Below are 17,022 nucleotides of genomic sequence, written 5' to 3'. Positions count from 1 at the left end.
GCTCTCCACCTACGGGACTACGAGGACATCATCCCAGTGGTTGAGATCTACTCCCTGCTGGCCATCTGCTCGTCAGCCAACCGGGCTTTCAGTACGTGTTCCAGAGCTTTCATCAAGCTGGAGTCCCTGGAGAGCCTGAGCCCTGAGCAGAGACAGCTCTACGAAGACCTGGCTCTGGAGATCTTCACCAAACACAGCCCCAAGAACAACCACATGTCTGGACTGGACAACGCTCCTGAGGGGTGAGGGCCATGACCACTGCATTACAGGCCTGGGTTCAAATAGGATATATATTTAACTTCTTATGGATCAAATCCCTTTAGCGGGATCGATTTGACAACATGAAATCACATGAAATCACACATGCAATACACCAAATTAAAGCTACACTTGTTGTTATTCCAGCCACAGTGTCAGATTTCTAAAAGGCTTTACGGCGAAAAACCCTGCTATTATCAGCACCCCATCAAACAAACACAGACAATCATAATTAAACCCGCCAGCCGCGACACAAAACTCAGAAATAAAGATATAATTCACGCCTTACCTTTGACGAGCTTCTTCTGTTGGCACTCCAATATGTCCCATAAACATAACAAATGGTCCTTTTGTTTGATTAATTCCATCGTTATATATCCGTGCTTCTACACCTGCATTGCTTGCTGTTTGGGGTTTTAGGCTGGGTTTCTGTACAGCACTTTGAGATATCAGCTGATGTACGAAGGGCTATATAAATACATTTGATTTGATTTGATATCCAAAATGTCAATTTATTTGGCGCGTTTGATCCAGAAAAACACTGGTTCCAACTCACACTACATGACTACAAAATATCTCATAAGTTACCTGTAATCCTTGTCCAAACATTCCAAACAACTTTTGTAATACAACTTTAGGTATTTTGTAACGTAAATAATCGATACAATTTAAGATGGGATAAACAGCGTTCAATACCGGACGAAAACAAAGAGGTCGTGCGCACCAAATCATTAGAGTGCACCTGGGGTGACACAGGAAAATAACAGGGCTACTTCTTCATTTCTCTAAAGAAAAACATCAACCAATTTCTAAAGACTGACATCTAGTGGAAGCTATAGGAACTGCAAGGATATTTCTATTAAAACGGCCTTGCCATAGAAAACCAATGGAAAACAGATTGACCTCAAACAAAAAATTTCCCTGGATGGATTGTGCTCGGGGTTTCGCCTGCCAAATCAGTTCTATTATACTCACAGACTTTATTCAAACAGTTTTAGAAACTTTAGAGTGTTTTCTATTCAAATATACCAATTATATGCATATCCAAGCTTCTGGGCCTGAGTAGCAGGCAGTTTACTTTGGGCACACTTTTCATCCGGATATGAAAATAGCGCCCCCAAGCCATAATTAATGAATATTTTAGCTGTGCTTGATTGAGCTTGCCTGCCGGCTGGCTTAATGGGTGAGAGCTAAACCCTGTCCATCTTGAACCCTGGTCTGGACTGCTAAACCCTGTCCTTCTTGAACCCAGGTCTGGACTGCTAAACCCTGTCCATCTTGTACCCTGGTCTGGACTGCTAAACCCTGTCCATTTTGAACCCCGGTCTGGACTGCTAAACCCTGTCCATCTTGAACCCTGGTCTGGACTGCTAAACCCTGTCCATCTTGAACATAGATCTGGACTGCTAAACCCTGTCCATCTTGTACCCTGGTCTGGACTGCTAAACCCTGTCCTTCTTGTACCCTGGTCTGGACTGCTGAACCCTGGCCTGGACTGCTAAACCCTGTCCTTCTTGTACCCTGGTCTGGATTGCTAAACCTTGTCCTTGAACCCAGGTCTGGATTGCTAAACCTTGTCCATCCTGTACCCTGGCCTGGACTGCTAAACCCTGTCCTTCTTGTACCCTGGTCTGGATTGCTAAACCTTGTCCATCTTGTACCCTGGTCTGGACTGCTAAACCCTGTCCATCTTGTACCCTGGTCTGGACTGCTAAACCCTGTCCGTCTTGTACCCTGGTCTGGACTGCGAAACCCTGTCCATCTTGTATCCTGGTCTGGACTGTGGTACCCTGGTCTGGACTGCTAAACCCTGTCCATCTTGTACCCTGGTCTGGACTGCTGAACCCTAGTCTGGACTGCTAAACCCTGTCCATTTTGTACCCTGGTCTGGACTGCTAAACTCTGTCCATCTTGTACCCTGGTCTGGACTGCTGAACCCTAGTCTGGACTGCTAAACCCTGTCCATCTTGTACCCTGGTCTGGACTGCTAAACTCTGTCCATCTTGTACCCTGGTCTGGACTGCTGTACCCTGTCCATTTTGTACCCTGGTCTGGACTGCTAAACCCTGTCCATCTTGTACCCTGGTCTGGACTGCTAAAACCTGTCCATTTTGTACCCTGGTCTGGACTGCTAAACCCTGTCCATTTTGTACCCTGGTCTGGACTGCTAAACTCTGTCCATCTTGTACCCTGGTCTGGACTGCTAAACTCTGTCCATCTTGTACCCTGGTCTGGACTGCTGAACCCTAGTCTGGACTGCTAAACCCTGTCCATTTTGTACCCTGGTTTGGACTGCTAAACTCTGTCCATCTTGTACCCTGGTCTGGACTGCTAAATCCTGTCCATCTTGTACCCTGGTCTGGACTGCTAAACTCTGTCCATCTTGTACCCTGGTCTGGACTGCTGTACCCTGGTCTGGACTGCTGTACCCTGTCCATCTTGTACCCTGGTCTGGACTGCTAAACTCTATCCATCTTGTACCCTGGTCTGGACTGCTGTACCCTGGTCTGGACTGCTGTACCCTGTCCTTCTTGTACCCTGGTCTGGACTGCTAAACTCTATCCATCTTGTACCCTGGTCTGGACTGCTGTACCCTGGTCTGGACTGCTAACCCTGTCCTTCTTGTACCCTGGTCTGGACTGCTAAACCCTCCTCCTTGAACATAGAGCTGGACTGTTGTACCTCTGATAGCTACAGTTACACTCTTTTTCTCTCTCTCTTTCCTTTTCTCTCTTTCTCTCTTTTGCTTTCTCTCCTTTCTCTCTCTCTCTCTCTCTGCTGATCATCAGGGATTACTAATATACATTGTGGTCATTTCCCCTTCTTGGAGAAAGCCCTGCGCGGGTTCCAACCGTGTCTTGTGTAATTGCTCTGTCCAAGTAATATAACAGGCTGTCTCATTGTAGTACTTACTTAGTTAAATGGTAATTACCTGATCATTCTACACTTGGGTTTATTTTGAGCTTCAGTGACACAAGCATCCCTGGGTAACAATTGGTACTATGTAGATACTGATTGAGTTGAATCCTTTCAGGTAAGTACCAGATAGTATTTATTGTTGCCACATAGTGTCTTAGTTAGTACTATATACATACCAGGAAGGTACCAGCTTTAACCGGTCAAACAGGGTATTAGCAAAATGTACACTGTTCCACATGACAGGCCTGTAGTTAGTAAAGCTTAATCTTCTCCAACCATCATTCTGCTCTCTTCCAGGGCTGAGGGGAAGCTGCCCACCTGCATCGTGACCGGCTGGACCATCTCAGAGTACCAGTTCTGGATGTGCAGCGTGTGTAAGCACTGTGCACTGGAAAACGAGATTGGCAGCCACAACTTCTGCCCTCTGTGCCACAGCTCACTGGCATAAAGTCCAAGATCTTTAAGTCAATCAGTACTGCAAACTTTTGAGTTTCCAAGGATAAGCCCCAAGAACAGGGCAGGTACGACGCATACATTGGCTCACACTACACTCAGGCTAACTAAATACGGTGCTTTCAGAATTAATTTATAGCCCTTGATTTATTCCACATTTTGTTGTTACAGCCTGAATTCAAAATGGATTTAAAAAATTCTCACCCATCTACACACAATACCCCATAATGACGAAGTGAAAACTGTTTTTTTTAGACATGTTTGCTAATTTATTGAAAGTGAAAAACAGAAATATCTAATTTTACATAAGTATTTACACCCCTGAGTCAATACTTTGTAGAAGCACCTTTGGCAGTGATTACAGCTGTGAGTCTTTCTGGGTACGTCTCTAACAGCTTTCCACATCGGTACTGTGCAGCATCTGGCCATTTTTTAAATTGTTATTCTTCAAGCTCTGTCAAAATGGTTGTTGATCATTGCTAGACAACCATTTTCAGGTCTTGCCGTAGATTTTCAAGTAGATTTGAAGTCAAAACTGTACCCCGGCCACTCAGGAGCATTCAGTGTCTTCTTGGTGAGCAACTCTCGTGTAAATTTGGCCTTGTGTTTTAGGTTATCGTCCTGCTGAAAGATTCATTAATCTCCCAGTGTCTGGTGGAAAGCAGACTGAACCAGGTTTTCATCTAGGATTTTGCCTGTGCTTAGCTCCATTTTCTTTTTTTTTATCCTGAAAAACTCCCCAGTCCTTATCGATGACAAGCATACCCATAACATGATGCAGCCAGCACTATGCTTGAAAATATGAGGAGTGGGACTCAGTAATGTGCTGTATTGGATTTGTCCCGAACATAAGGCTTTGTATTCAGTACAAAAAGTGAATTGCTTTGCCACATGTTTTGCAGTATAACTGTAGTGCCTTGTTGCAAACAGGATGCATGTTTTAGAATATTTGAATTCCTTCTTTTCACTCGGTCAATTAGGTTAGTATTGTGGAGTAACTACAATGTTTTTGATCCATCCTTTTCTCCTATCACAGTCAATAAACTAACTGTTTTAAAGTCTCCATTGAACTTATGGTGAAATCCTTGAGCAGTTTCCTAGCTGTCCGTCAACTGTATCTTTGTAGTGACTGGGTGTATTGATACACCATCCAAAGTGTAATTATTAACTTCACCATGGTGAAAGGGATATTCAATGTCTGCTTTTTGATTTTAAACCATCTACCAATAGGTGCCCTTCTTTGCGAGGCATTGGAAAACATCCCTTGGTCTCTGGTCTTTGTGGTTTGAAATTCCCTGCTCGACTGAGGGATCTTACAAATAATTGTATGCGTGGGGTACAGAGATGAGGTAGTCATTCAAAAGTCATGTTAAACACTATTATTGCACCCAGAGTAAGTCCATGCATCTTATTATGTGAATTTTAAGCAAAGTTTTCCTCCTGAAATGATTTAGGCTTGCCATAACAAGGGGGTGAATACTTATTGACTCGAGACAGCTGTTCATTTTTTTTTTATTGATTTGTAAAAATGTCGAAAACACAATTCCGCTTTAACATGATGGGGTATTTTGTGTAGGCCGGTGACCCAGAAAATCTTAGTTTAATCCATTTACAATTCAATCTGTTACACAACTAAACGTGGGAAAGTCAAGGGGTGTGAATACTTCCTGAAGGCACTGTAATTCCGTCCTTATTGCAGTGTATTGGAGATCTGTGTATCTGACACACACCATCCATGTCAGCCAGTCCAGTAGTCAGTACTTCATTTGTTTTGCATAACAAATGTATTGATTATGGATTGGCATGGGGTGTCAACATGATGGAGCTCTGTCTATTAGATGAAATACTTCAAATAGTAGCCTGATACAGAACTCAAAATGTTATTATATTCATCCATTTATTTAAACTTGTTTTCCATTTATCTAGCACTAAGGTTTCCAGGGTGTTTTTTATGTTCATGTGGTTTGCTACATTTGTTTGTTGACAGTACATATCACACATCTATTTTTTGTATTACTCTTATTAAGCAGTGATGTTCTCTTCATTTTAAAGATTTTAAAGACTAAAATGTTTTTTGTGACATGTCGACGCATACACATTTTGTGCAACTGGTTTCATAAAACTGTTTCTCTTCATTTTTACTGAACAAAATGTTGAAAAGGGACCAATTTTAGTATATTGTCTTTACATAATTACATGGAATGTCATTTTTATATTGATAAAAATGTATATTAAATGAAATAACATATGAGTCTTTTTGTTGCATGTTTTATTTGTTCCACTTTTATTTGTTAATTGGAAAGAGGTTTATAATGGACTTACCAGGAGACTTTGAAATCCACCTTTACCTGCTGGTAGAGCACTTATGCTAATCAGAGAGATTGTCTTAATGTCAATGATATTAACCACCATTGTTGAAGGAATTTCATCTCCCGGAATGAGCTTGGTCTGAGTTTGCCAAACTTTCTTATAAACTCTGTCTAGGGTGGCAGGTAGCCTAGTGGTTATAGTGTAGAGGTGGCAGGTAGCCTAGTGGTTATAGTGTATAGGTGGCAGGTAGCCTAGTGGTTATAGTGTAGAGGTGGCAGGTAGCCTAGTGGTTATAGTGTAGAGGTGGCAGGTAGCCTAGTGGTTACAGCATTGGACCAGTAACCAAAAGGTTGCTGGATCGAATCCCCGAGCTGACAAGGTAAAAATCTGTTGTTCTTCCCATGAACAAAGCAGTTGTCATTGTAAATAAGAATTTGTTCTTAACTGACTTAAATAGAAATTTGGTCATGTAATTAATGTCAACAAGCACGCAATGGAAAATGATTGTTTCATACAGGTACTCCCTCCCTGTTTTCTTTTGTTTGTTGCCTTGGAAACACAGCCAACTTCAAATCGGGTTGATCAAGGTCAGGCTGGCAACAGGAGTGGGATGTTTCGCTTGTGTACAGTCTATTTCTGCCATCTATGGTCCACAATTGGTATCACACAGAGAGCAATAGATAACATCATTTTTTTTAAGCAGGAGAAAGGGGGATATCTAGTCAGTTGTCCAACTGAATGTAATTCAACTGAAATGTGTCTTCTGCATTTAACCCAACCCCTCTGAATCAGAGAGGTGCGGGGGGCTGCCTTAATCGACATCCACGTCTTCGGTGCTCAGGGAACAGCCTATATTTGAAGTGTATATCCACTAATGTAGAAGACTAGGTCAAATCATTTTAATTGTTGAGTCCATTTTCCTCCAGGTCTCAAAAAGCAGAAATCAGTCACGAGAGTATTTCTGGAGAGAGATGTGCTTTTTCTTTATCCTACTGGGTGAGGAAAACATGAAATGCATAAAATATGGTTAATTGGTATTTGATTGTGTGGGTAAATTTGATTTATTATTTACATGGGTAAAAATATGACCAGGGTTATTCAATTCCACAGAACAGAGACCACACAAAAAGCTAGAATCAAAAATGATTGCCCCATGCAGCACAAGAAGATCTGGAATATCAAGTAAGTTAAACATAACATTATGACACAGACAATAATACTTTTAAAAGTGAAAAACATACATTTATACATACAGTACCAGTCAAAAGTTTGAACACACCTACTCATTCAAGGGTTTTTCTTTATACTGTGTTCTACATTGTAGAATAATAGTGAAGACATGAAAACTATGAAGTAACACACATGGAATCATGTAGTGACCAAAAAAAGTGTGTTAAACCAATCAAAATATATCTTATATTTCAGTTTCTTCTAAGTAGCCACCCGTTGCCTTGATGACAGCTTTGCACACTCCTGTCATTCTCTCAACCAGCTTCATGAGTAATGATTTTCCAACAGTCCTGAAGGAGTTCCCACATATGCTGAGCACTTGTCAGCTGCTTTTCCTTCACTCTGCGGTCCAACTCATCCCAAACCTTCTCAATTGGGTTGAGGTCAGGTGATTGTGGAGACCAGGTCATCTGATGCAGCACTTCGTCACTCTCCTTGGTCAAATAACCCTTACACAGCCTGGATGTGTGTTAGGTCATTGTCCTGTTGAAAAACAAATGATAGTCCTACCAAGCGCAAACCAGATGGGATGGTGTATAGCTGCAGAATGCTGTGGTAGCCATGCTTCTTAAGCATGCCTTGAATTCTACAGTGGCAAGAAACAGTATGCGAACCCTTTGGAATTACCTGGACTTCTGCGTAAATTGGTCATAAAATGTGATATTATCTTCATCTAGGTCACAACAATAGACAAACACAGTCTGCTTAAACTAATAACACAATAACAATTATACATGTTCATGTCTTTATTAAACACACCGTGTAAACATTCACAGAGCAGGGTGGAAATAGTATGTGAACCCTTGGATTTAATAACTGGTTGACCCTCTTTTGGCAGCAATAACCTCAACCAATTGTTTTCTGTAATTGCGGATCAGATCGGCACAACGGTCAGGAGGAATTTTGGATCATTCCTCTTTACAAACTGTTTCAGTTCAGCAATATTCTTGTGATGTCTGGTGTGAACCGCTTTCTTGAGGTCAAGCTACAGCATCTCAATTGCGTTGAGGTCAGGACTCTGACTGGGCCACTCCAGAAGGCGTATTTTCTTCTGTTGAAGCTATTCTGTTGTTGATTTACTTCGGTGTTATGGGTCGTTGTCCTGATGCATCACCCAACTTCTGTTGAGCTTCAATTGGCGGACAGATAGTCTTAAATTCCCCTGCAAAATGTCTTGATAAACTTGGGAATTAATTTGTGCAGGTCCTGAGCCAGCAAAGCAGCTCCAAACTACGATGTTCCCTCCACCATATTTTACAGTTGGGATGAGGTTTTGATGTTGGTGTGCTGTGCCTTTTTTTCTCCACATGCAGAGTTGTGTGTTCCTTCCAAACAACTCAACTTTAGTTTCATCTGTTCACAGAATATTTTGCCAGTAGCGCTGTGGAACATCCAGATGTTCTTTTGCGAACTTCAGAAGTGCAGCAATGTTATTTTTTTGGACAGCAGTGGCTTCTTCCGTGGTATCCTCCCATGAACACCATTCATGTTTAGTGCTTTACGTATCGTAGACTCATCAACAGAGATGTTAGCATCTTCCAGAGATTTCTGTAAGTCTTTAGCTGACACTAGGATTCTTAACCTCATTGTAACCCTTTCCAGCTTTATACAAGTCAACAATTCTTAATCTTAGGTCTTCTGAGATCTTTTTTGGTCGAGGCATGGTTCACATCAGGCAATGCTTCTTGTGAATAGCAAACTCAAATTTTGTGAGTTTTTTTTAATAGGGCATGGCAGCTCTAACCAACATCTCCAATCGCATCTCAATGATTGTACTCTAGGTTAGAAGTCATTAGCTTAGGGTTTCACATACTTTTTCCAACCTACACTTTGAATGTTTAAATGATGTATTCAATATAGACAAGAAAAATACAATAATTTGTGTGTTATTAGTTTAAGCACACTGTGTTTGTCTGTTGTTGTGACTTAGATGTAGATCAGATCTAACTTTATGACCAATTTATGCAGAAATCCAGATAATTCCAAAGCATTCACATACTTTTTCTTGCCACTGTTAATAGGATTCAAGTCAGCACAGCATCCCCACACTGTCACCTCCTCCTCCAAGCTTCACGGTGGGAACCACACATGCGGAGATCATCCGTCCACCTACTCTGCGTCTCACAAAGACACAGCAGTTGGAAACAAAAATCTCAAATTTGGACTCATTAGACCAAAAGGACAGATTTCCACCGGTCTAATGTCCATTGCTCGTGTTTATTGGCCCAATCAAGTCTCTTATTATTATTGGTGTCCTTTAGTAGTGGTTTCTTTGCAGCAATTCAACCATGATTCACACAGTCTCCTCCGAACAGTTAATGTTGAGATGTGTTTGTTACTTGAACTCTGAAACATTTATTTGGGCTACAATCTGAGGTACAGTTAACTCTGATTAACTTATCCTCTGCAGATTAGGTAACTCTGGGTCTTCCTTTCCTGTGGTGGTCCTCATGAGAGCCAGTTTCAATAGCACTCAATTGTTTTTGCGACTGCACTTGAAGAAACTTTCAAAGTTCTTGACATTTTCTGGATTGACTGAGCTTCATGTCTTAAAGTAATGATGGCCTGTCGTTTCTCTCTGCTTATTTGAGCTGTTCTTGTCAGAGTATGGACTTGGTCTTTTACCAAATAGTGCTATCTTCTGAATACCACCCCTACATTGTCACAACACAACTGATTGGCTCAATCGCATTAAGGAAAAAAAAATCCACAAATTAACTTTTAACAAGGCAAACCTGTTAATTGAAATGCATTCCAGGTGACTACCTCATGAAGTAGGTTGAGAGAATGCTGTCATCAGGGCAAAGGGTGGCTACTTTGAAGAAACTCAAATCTAAAATATATTTTGATTTGTTTAACACTTTTTGGTTACTACATGATTCCTTGCGTGTTATTTCATAGTTTTCATGTCTTCACTATTATTCTACAATGTAGAAAATAGTACAAATAAAGAAAAACCCTTGATTCAGTAGGTGTGTCCAAACTTTTGGTGCTGTACGTTAGGCTGACCTGCTTAAGTTTCAAATGTCTTTTTGGAGGTATGTTTTCACAATAGAATTTATTTTCTGTAGTTTTTCAACAGTATTTGGATGAATTGTTTTCATTAACCTCTTGCTCAGCCTTAAAATAAAATGTCCAGTGTTTATCTTTATGAAATATGACCTGTAATAATTACAATAAGTTAAATAGTTTTGTAATTAAGTATTTTAAAAAGCAGCTTTTCTGTGTTTGAATGGTGTGGGCGTATATCAGCCAATTAATGTATTCAACTAAATAGCTGATTGGCCAGCTCAGCCAATGATACAACGTTATGTCAAATGATATGAGGACATACTGTAGCTAGCATTTTTTTTTTTAAAGTCTGAGATACAAATTTGAAGTGTGTTTTGTCTTCAATTTATGCTTTGGCAATAAATACGAGTATAGGATGTCAACATCATTATTTGGGTGGGAGTCAACAGAATATGAACTTTTAAACGTGAGATCTTCACTGGACAATTACTTTATAGTGCTTCTTTTGCGTGCTGAGAAAATGGACACCGTCTCTCCTTATAAACAATCCTGTTATTGTGTGGTATGGTTGTAGTGTTGTGGTATTATTATTACAGTCGATGGGGAGATGATGCACCTGTTAAAACAACCATCGCTTGTGGATACCAGAGTCTTTTTGTTGACTGTAGAAGGCTCTGGTAGATACCATTGCATGTCCCATGTTAAACCTATAGATGGAGATAGAGGCTAATTTTATGGAAGCTGCCTTCTCTAGAGGACAATACACTAACCGCTCTTGCACTGCCCTCCACTCCTACTCTCTGTATTATCAAGGACCAAGGTCATAAAATGTTTTCAACAGACCAGATGATGATGTTAGCAAATAGGAAAATAACAAACCTGCTGCCTGCCACATGCTTTGGTAAACAGCTGAGGGATAGTGCAAGAAAAATGTAACCGCTCAAATTTATAGACATAGTTTTGAAAGCAAAGGCTGGCCATCCATGAGATCAAACTTATAGTTTCAACCATGTTTTGAAGCTATACAGTGTTTGTTTACACCCCAACCGTTGTCATGGTTTTTGTTGCAGAGCTGTGGAGCATCTCGCAGCATGATAAAAACGCGTTGTGCAGCAACACATATTGTGCTCGTCTGTCGAACATGCGATGATGTCCCTGGGGAGAAATTGTTCATTTGTTTGCAGTAATTTCTTTGCTATTGTAATATCATCAAATGGATGTGGCTGTTTCACCATTAAGAACTCCAGCTTTAATTAACCTCTACAGGATCGGTGCCCCCCCCCCCCCCACCGGGACGGTTGAGCTAATGTAGGCTAATGTGATTAGCATGAGGTTGTAAGAAACAAAAAGAAAATCCCTGGACAGAAAGCTTAAATTCTTGTTAATCTAACTGCACTGTCCAATTTACATTAGCTATTCCAGTGAAAGGTTACCATGCTATTTTTTTGAGGCGAGTGCACAATTATGAACTTGAAAATGTATGAATAAACCAATTAGGCACATTCGGGCAGTCTTGATAGAACATTTGAACAGATATGCAATGGTTCATTGGATCAGTCAAACGTTGCACATATACAGCTGCCATCTAGTGGCCAAAGCCTAAATTGAGCCAGGGCTGGAATAATACATTATGGCCTTTCTCTTGCATTTCAAAGATGGTACAAAAAAATAATACAAAATGTTTTTCCTTTTATTATCTCTTTATCAGATCTGATGTGTTATTTTCTCCTACATGTTCACCTTTTGTGGTGAAAAATGTATTCTGATTGGCTGGGCCTGACTTCCCTGTGGGTGAGCCTATGTCCTCCAAGGCCCACCCATGTATGAGCCCCTGAAAATTCACATTTTCACAAACTTCAATGTGTTTCCTTTCAAATTGTATCAAGAATATACATATCCTTTTTTTTTATATATATATATATATTTTTTGATTGTTTTTATTTCACCATTATTTAACCAGGTAGGCCAGTTGAGAACAAGTTCTCATTTACAACTGCGACCTGGCCAAGATAAAGCCAAGCAGTGCGACACAAACAACAACATAGAGTTACACATGGACTAAACAAACATACAGTCAATAATACGATAGAAAAAAAGAAAGTCTATGTACAGTGTGTGCAAATGGCTTGAGGAGGTAGGGCAATAAATAGGCCATAGTAGCGAAATAATTACAATTAAATGAGCAGATGATGATGTGCAAGTAGAGATACTGGTGTGCAAAAGAGCTTCAGGCTTCAGGTCCTGAGCTACAGACAGTTAGATTTGGGTATGTTGTTTTAGGCACATTTTTTTTTAATGGATGGATCCATAAGAGGTTATAAGGCCCATGAGATAGTTTCTACCCACAGGCAGTGTGGATACTAGCTGACTGAAAGTCTGATGATGCATAGGCCTGCTTCACTTTGGTACTTTATTTATCAGCTTGTCCAATCTGTTCTTTACACATGACACACGAACTGGAAACTTGATTCAACCAAAGATACAATTTCTATTGGTTTACTTTTCCCAGTTGACAGTTATCCCCAGTCTTGCCACGGTTAGTGCTGGCTTTGCTGTCAGTAGATTGTGGAACGCCCCCAGATGAGTCTATAATAGGCGATTCACTCATAAACAGAATATATGTATATCTTAATGTTATGATAGAAACATAGGTCGGCTCATGTCATGAGAAATATGTGGAAAATAGGAGGGACTAGTAAGGGAATAGCATTTAATATTATACAGCATAATATTGTCCTACACTATGGTATTGGTCATGTTTTTGGGGTGAATAAGTAGTCGAACATATAAGTAGCCTAAACATGAAAGATTTGTCAATGTCAACTAATAATAAGCCCTCGTGCAAAACGCTTTGTTTATCTTGTTTTTGGAGTTGTAAATTCAGCATTTCTTGCACGTTACGAGTTTCAAATTGAATTTAAACTGAATATCCTTGAAATGTGAGATCTCACTTCGATTTCTACTCAGTTTATTTGCCGCGTGCGTCGGCTCATGGGACGCAGCGCGCACGCCACTAGAAAATGGACCAGTGAGTGACGCATTGATCCTGCCCTTGGCCACTGAATCACTTAGCTCCTCTTCTAAACGCCCGGAGCATCCCGGCTGAAACAGTGTGATGAGACATGAAAGGAACAGGAGCGCGAGTTGAAGTGCCTTTCAGCAAAATAAGTTTGCCAAAATGTATATATTGCCTCTGGAATAATGTCATTTAATATAAAGACAGGTAGGCTATGTGACTCTTGAGTTTTTGTTGTTTGTGGGGAGTCTATCATTAACTTTCTTAGATAGTGAACTGTGCTGTTGGTTTTATTATAGTTTGTATTGTGTCGTATTAACTTCAGATGCAATTCTTCTGAATATTTCGAATTATTCATTATTAAATTGATTTAGGTACGTTCTTGGTCTGAACTGCTTGTTATACTTTTCTCTCTGCAAGGTAAGGGTATATGGGTCTGTTATATATATTTTTTAAGATAAAATTAATAAACGAAGAAACTGAAAGAATGTATCTTTTATACTTTTTAAATCTGATTTTTTTTAAAATGTTGGATAACGTGCGTTTATGAAGCACATTGATTGTAGCATGAATATGGGATATTTGTTTAAAAATATTTTGTTGTTGCATGATATCTCAATTTGGGTTTAAATTAACCCAACACTGTGGAACGTATATCAAGGTATCATTATCATATAAAGAAAACACTGTAATGTATGCACAATGATAAGGCACAGTACTATACTGAACAAAAGTATAAACGCAACATACAACAATTTCAATGGTTTTACTGAGTTACAGTTCATATAAGGAAATAAGTCACTTTAATTAAATTCATTAAGCCCTAATATATGGATTTCATGACTGGGCAGGGGCGCATACGTGGGTGGGCCTTGGAGGACATAGGGGAGTCAGGCCCAGCCAATCAGAATACACTTTCCCCCACAGAGGGAAATACTCAGTTTTATCAGCTTTCTGGTCTCAGATGATCCCGCAGGTGAAGAAGCTGGATATGGGGGTCCTGGGATGGCATGGTTACACGTGGTCTGCAATTGTGAGGCCAGTTGAACGTACTGCCAAATTTTTTAAAACAACTTTGGAGGTGGCTTATGGTAGAGAAATTAACATTAAATTCTCTGGCAACAGCTCTGGTGGACATGTTTTTCGTCAGCATGCCAATTGCATGATCCCTCAAATCTTGAGACATCTGTGGCATTGTGTTGTGTGACAAAACTGCACATTTTAGAGTGGCCTTTTATTGTCCCTAGCACAAGGTGCACCTGTGTAATGATCATGCTGTTTAATCAATTTCTTGATATGCCACACCTGTCAGGTGGATGAGTTCTATTGGCATAGGAGAAAGGCTCACTAACAGGGATGTAAACACATTTGTACACAACATTTGAGAGAAAAATTCTGAGATCATTAATTTCAGCTCAGGACCAACACTTTACATCATGTGTTTACATTTTTGTTCAGTGTATAATGTTTTATAAGACACAATTATTTATGATACAGTACATCAATAGTGTACTATTTGTTTGGTGAGTTTCAGAACCAAACTCTATTGTGCAACAATAATTAATTCACACAATGTATGAAATGAGGGGGCCTTCTTCTAAAAGTGTGCAAATAATGTTTTCTTCTTGATCTCACGGTTTGAAACAGAGATAGTATAGTAATGCTGTGATTCGTGTCGGTTAGTGACGTCTACATCCTGTTTCCTTGTGTAGGTGATGGATCCTCAGCTGGGAAGTGACCTGAGCCAGCATTGAGCACTGACCTCCTCTCCCTTCTTGTAAAGGCACCACCCATGCCACAGTTCCACCATGCAGTACGGCCAGATCCTTCACAGGTGTGGCCCGGACGATAGCTTCCTCAACCTGAACGTGGGTGGTTTTAAGCAGCGCGTGGAGCGCAGCATCCTGCAGCGCTTCCCCAGGACCCGCCTGGGACGCCTGCTGTACTGCGTCTCTGAGGAGGCCATCCTGGAGCTCTGCGACGACTTCAGCCCCACCGACAGGGAATACTACTTTGACCGCAACCCGTGCTTCTTCCGCAATGTCCTCAACTTCTACCACACGGGCAAGATCCACCTGATGGAGGAGCTGTGCGTCTTCTCCTTCAGCCAGGAGATTGAGTACTGGGGCATCAAGGAGCTCCACCTGGACTCCTGCTGCAGCAACAAGTTTCAGGAGCAGAGACAGTTTGCAGAGGACAAGGACTGGGACCGGAGGAGCGGTGAGCAGCAGCAGTTTGGGAGCATTGATTCGTCCATGGAGGAGCTCTCAACTATGGACAAGGACCTGGAGAAGTTCGAGGGTACCTGGTGCTCGGAGGTCCGCAAGAACATCTGGCTGCATCTGGAGGACCCAGGCTACTCATGTTTGGCCAAGGGGATCGCCGTGGCTTCGCTGGCTGTGGTGCTAACCTCCATCGTGGCCATGTGCGTCCACAGCATGCCCGAGTTCCACCAGGTAGACCTCAACGACAAGGAGATTGAAGACCCGGTGCTGGCCATTTTCGAGGCTGTGTGCGTCATCTGCTTCTCTGTGGAGTTCCTGGTGCGGCTGGCAGTGGCGCCGTGCGCCCGTAATTTCATGAGCAACGCTCTCAACATCATTGACTTTGTTTCCATCGTTCCCTTCTACGCCACGCTGGCCTTTGAGACAGTGGACGAGGAGAACGAGGAACTGGAGAACGTGGGCAAGGTGGTTCAGATCCTGCGACTGATGCGAATCTTCCGCATCCTCAAGCTGGCGCGTCACTCGGTGGGACTACGCTCACTGGGTGCCACGCTAAGGCACAGCTACCACGAGGTGGGCCTCCTGATTCTCTTTCTCTCTGTGGGTATCTCCATTTTCTCGGCGCTCATCTACTTTGTGGAGAAGGAGTCAGAAGAGTCGGACATAACGACCATCCCCGTAGGCTGGTGGTGGGCCACTATTAGCATGACGACAGTGGGCTACGGCGACACCTGCCCGGTGACGGTTGTAGGGAAGCTGGTGGCCACCATATGCATCGTCTGTGGGATACTAGTGGTGGCACTGCCCATCACCATTATCTTCAACAAATTCTCCATGTACTACCAGAGGCAAAAGGCCATGGATGCCAATCAGAGCAATAACGAGACCGACCAATGCAATAATAACGATATTAAAATCCCCGACCCCAGTCTAACATACTTTAACGTCGGCAACCAGTACACCTTAAAGACGAACTCATTCATCACCAATATCTCTGTCAGGAGCAGCGTCGGCAGTGATGAGGACACGGACGCATCGAGCATCCAGGGTGGAGAGACGACTTGTATCCTGAGGGACACCTGAGAGCTTAATTTACTTGACTTAAACCTTTTTTACTCATTGAGGAGCATACTGTAGGTCATCCACAAATGATCTTATTATTTTTTTGTTCATTCCATGAGTAGTTCCATCTCTGCATTACAGATCTTCTCCAGGTGTTCCTTAGTCTCCCACGATTTCCTTTGCCTTGTGGGTTCCATGTCGGGGACTGGAACAGTGGATGCTGTCTTTCTTACAGTGTGGCCACAGTTGAGAGCAGGGAGGTGAAATAGGGCCACCCTGTTTTCACCCGAGGCTTCTTAAAATACGCTGGACATGGCAATAAGCACTTTATGGTTCTCAGGGTGAAAGTGAGCTGTATCTCTCCACGCTCTCCTCCTTAGAGACTATGATCCATTAGGCCTAAGAATTGTCCTGTTTTTCATCCATGACTTGAGAACCTATTTTGAAGTTGAGCCGTTTCTGTTAACATGTTTTTTTTAATCAATGTTTTTTTTTTTTCCGTCCAATCATATGGAACGAAACAGACATTGTTTGAAA

At 41.6% G+C, this 17,022-nt stretch overlaps 2 protein-coding genes across 5 annotated transcripts in view; both read left to right on the top strand.

Annotated features, from left to right (window-relative positions):
• Window positions 1-5,881, top strand: part of LOC139375426 (WD repeat domain 35) — a 44,159-nt gene extending 38,278 nt beyond the window's left edge. For 3 of the 4 annotated variants that reach the window (XM_071117204.1, XM_071117203.1, XM_071117205.1), the window contains 2 exons: window positions 2-242; window positions 3,475-5,881. In XM_071117204.1, the coding sequence (XP_070973305.1) occupies window positions 2-242; window positions 3,475-3,625 (392 nt within the window). In that variant the 3' untranslated portion in view covers window positions 3,626-5,881. The remainder of the gene's footprint in view (window position 1; window positions 243-3,474) is intronic. The other variant, XM_071117206.1, reaches the window with a different exon arrangement.
• Window positions 5,882-15,006: 9,125 nt separating this feature from the next.
• LOC139374370 (delayed-rectifier potassium channel regulatory subunit KCNS3-like) lies at window positions 15,007-16,506 on the top strand. The gene has a single exon (XM_071115409.1). The coding sequence runs from the start codon at window positions 15,007-15,009 to the stop codon at window positions 16,504-16,506; it is 1,500 nt and encodes a 499-aa protein (XP_070971510.1).
• The last annotated feature ends 516 nt before the right edge of the window (window positions 16,507-17,022 follow it).

This window comes from Oncorhynchus clarkii, chromosome 19 (assembly GCF_045791955.1).
Source record: "Oncorhynchus clarkii lewisi isolate Uvic-CL-2024 chromosome 19, UVic_Ocla_1.0, whole genome shotgun sequence".
Taxonomy (NCBI): domain Eukaryota; kingdom Metazoa; phylum Chordata; class Actinopteri; order Salmoniformes; family Salmonidae; genus Oncorhynchus; species Oncorhynchus clarkii.
The sequence above is the reverse complement of the archived record's forward strand: the minus strand, read 5'-3'. Positions and strand labels throughout refer to the sequence as shown.

Coding starts and splice junctions, on each gene's coding strand:
- LOC139374370 (XM_071115409.1), top strand. CDS start 15,007: ATGCAGTACGGCCAGATCCTTCACAGGTGTGGCCCGGACGATAGCTTC.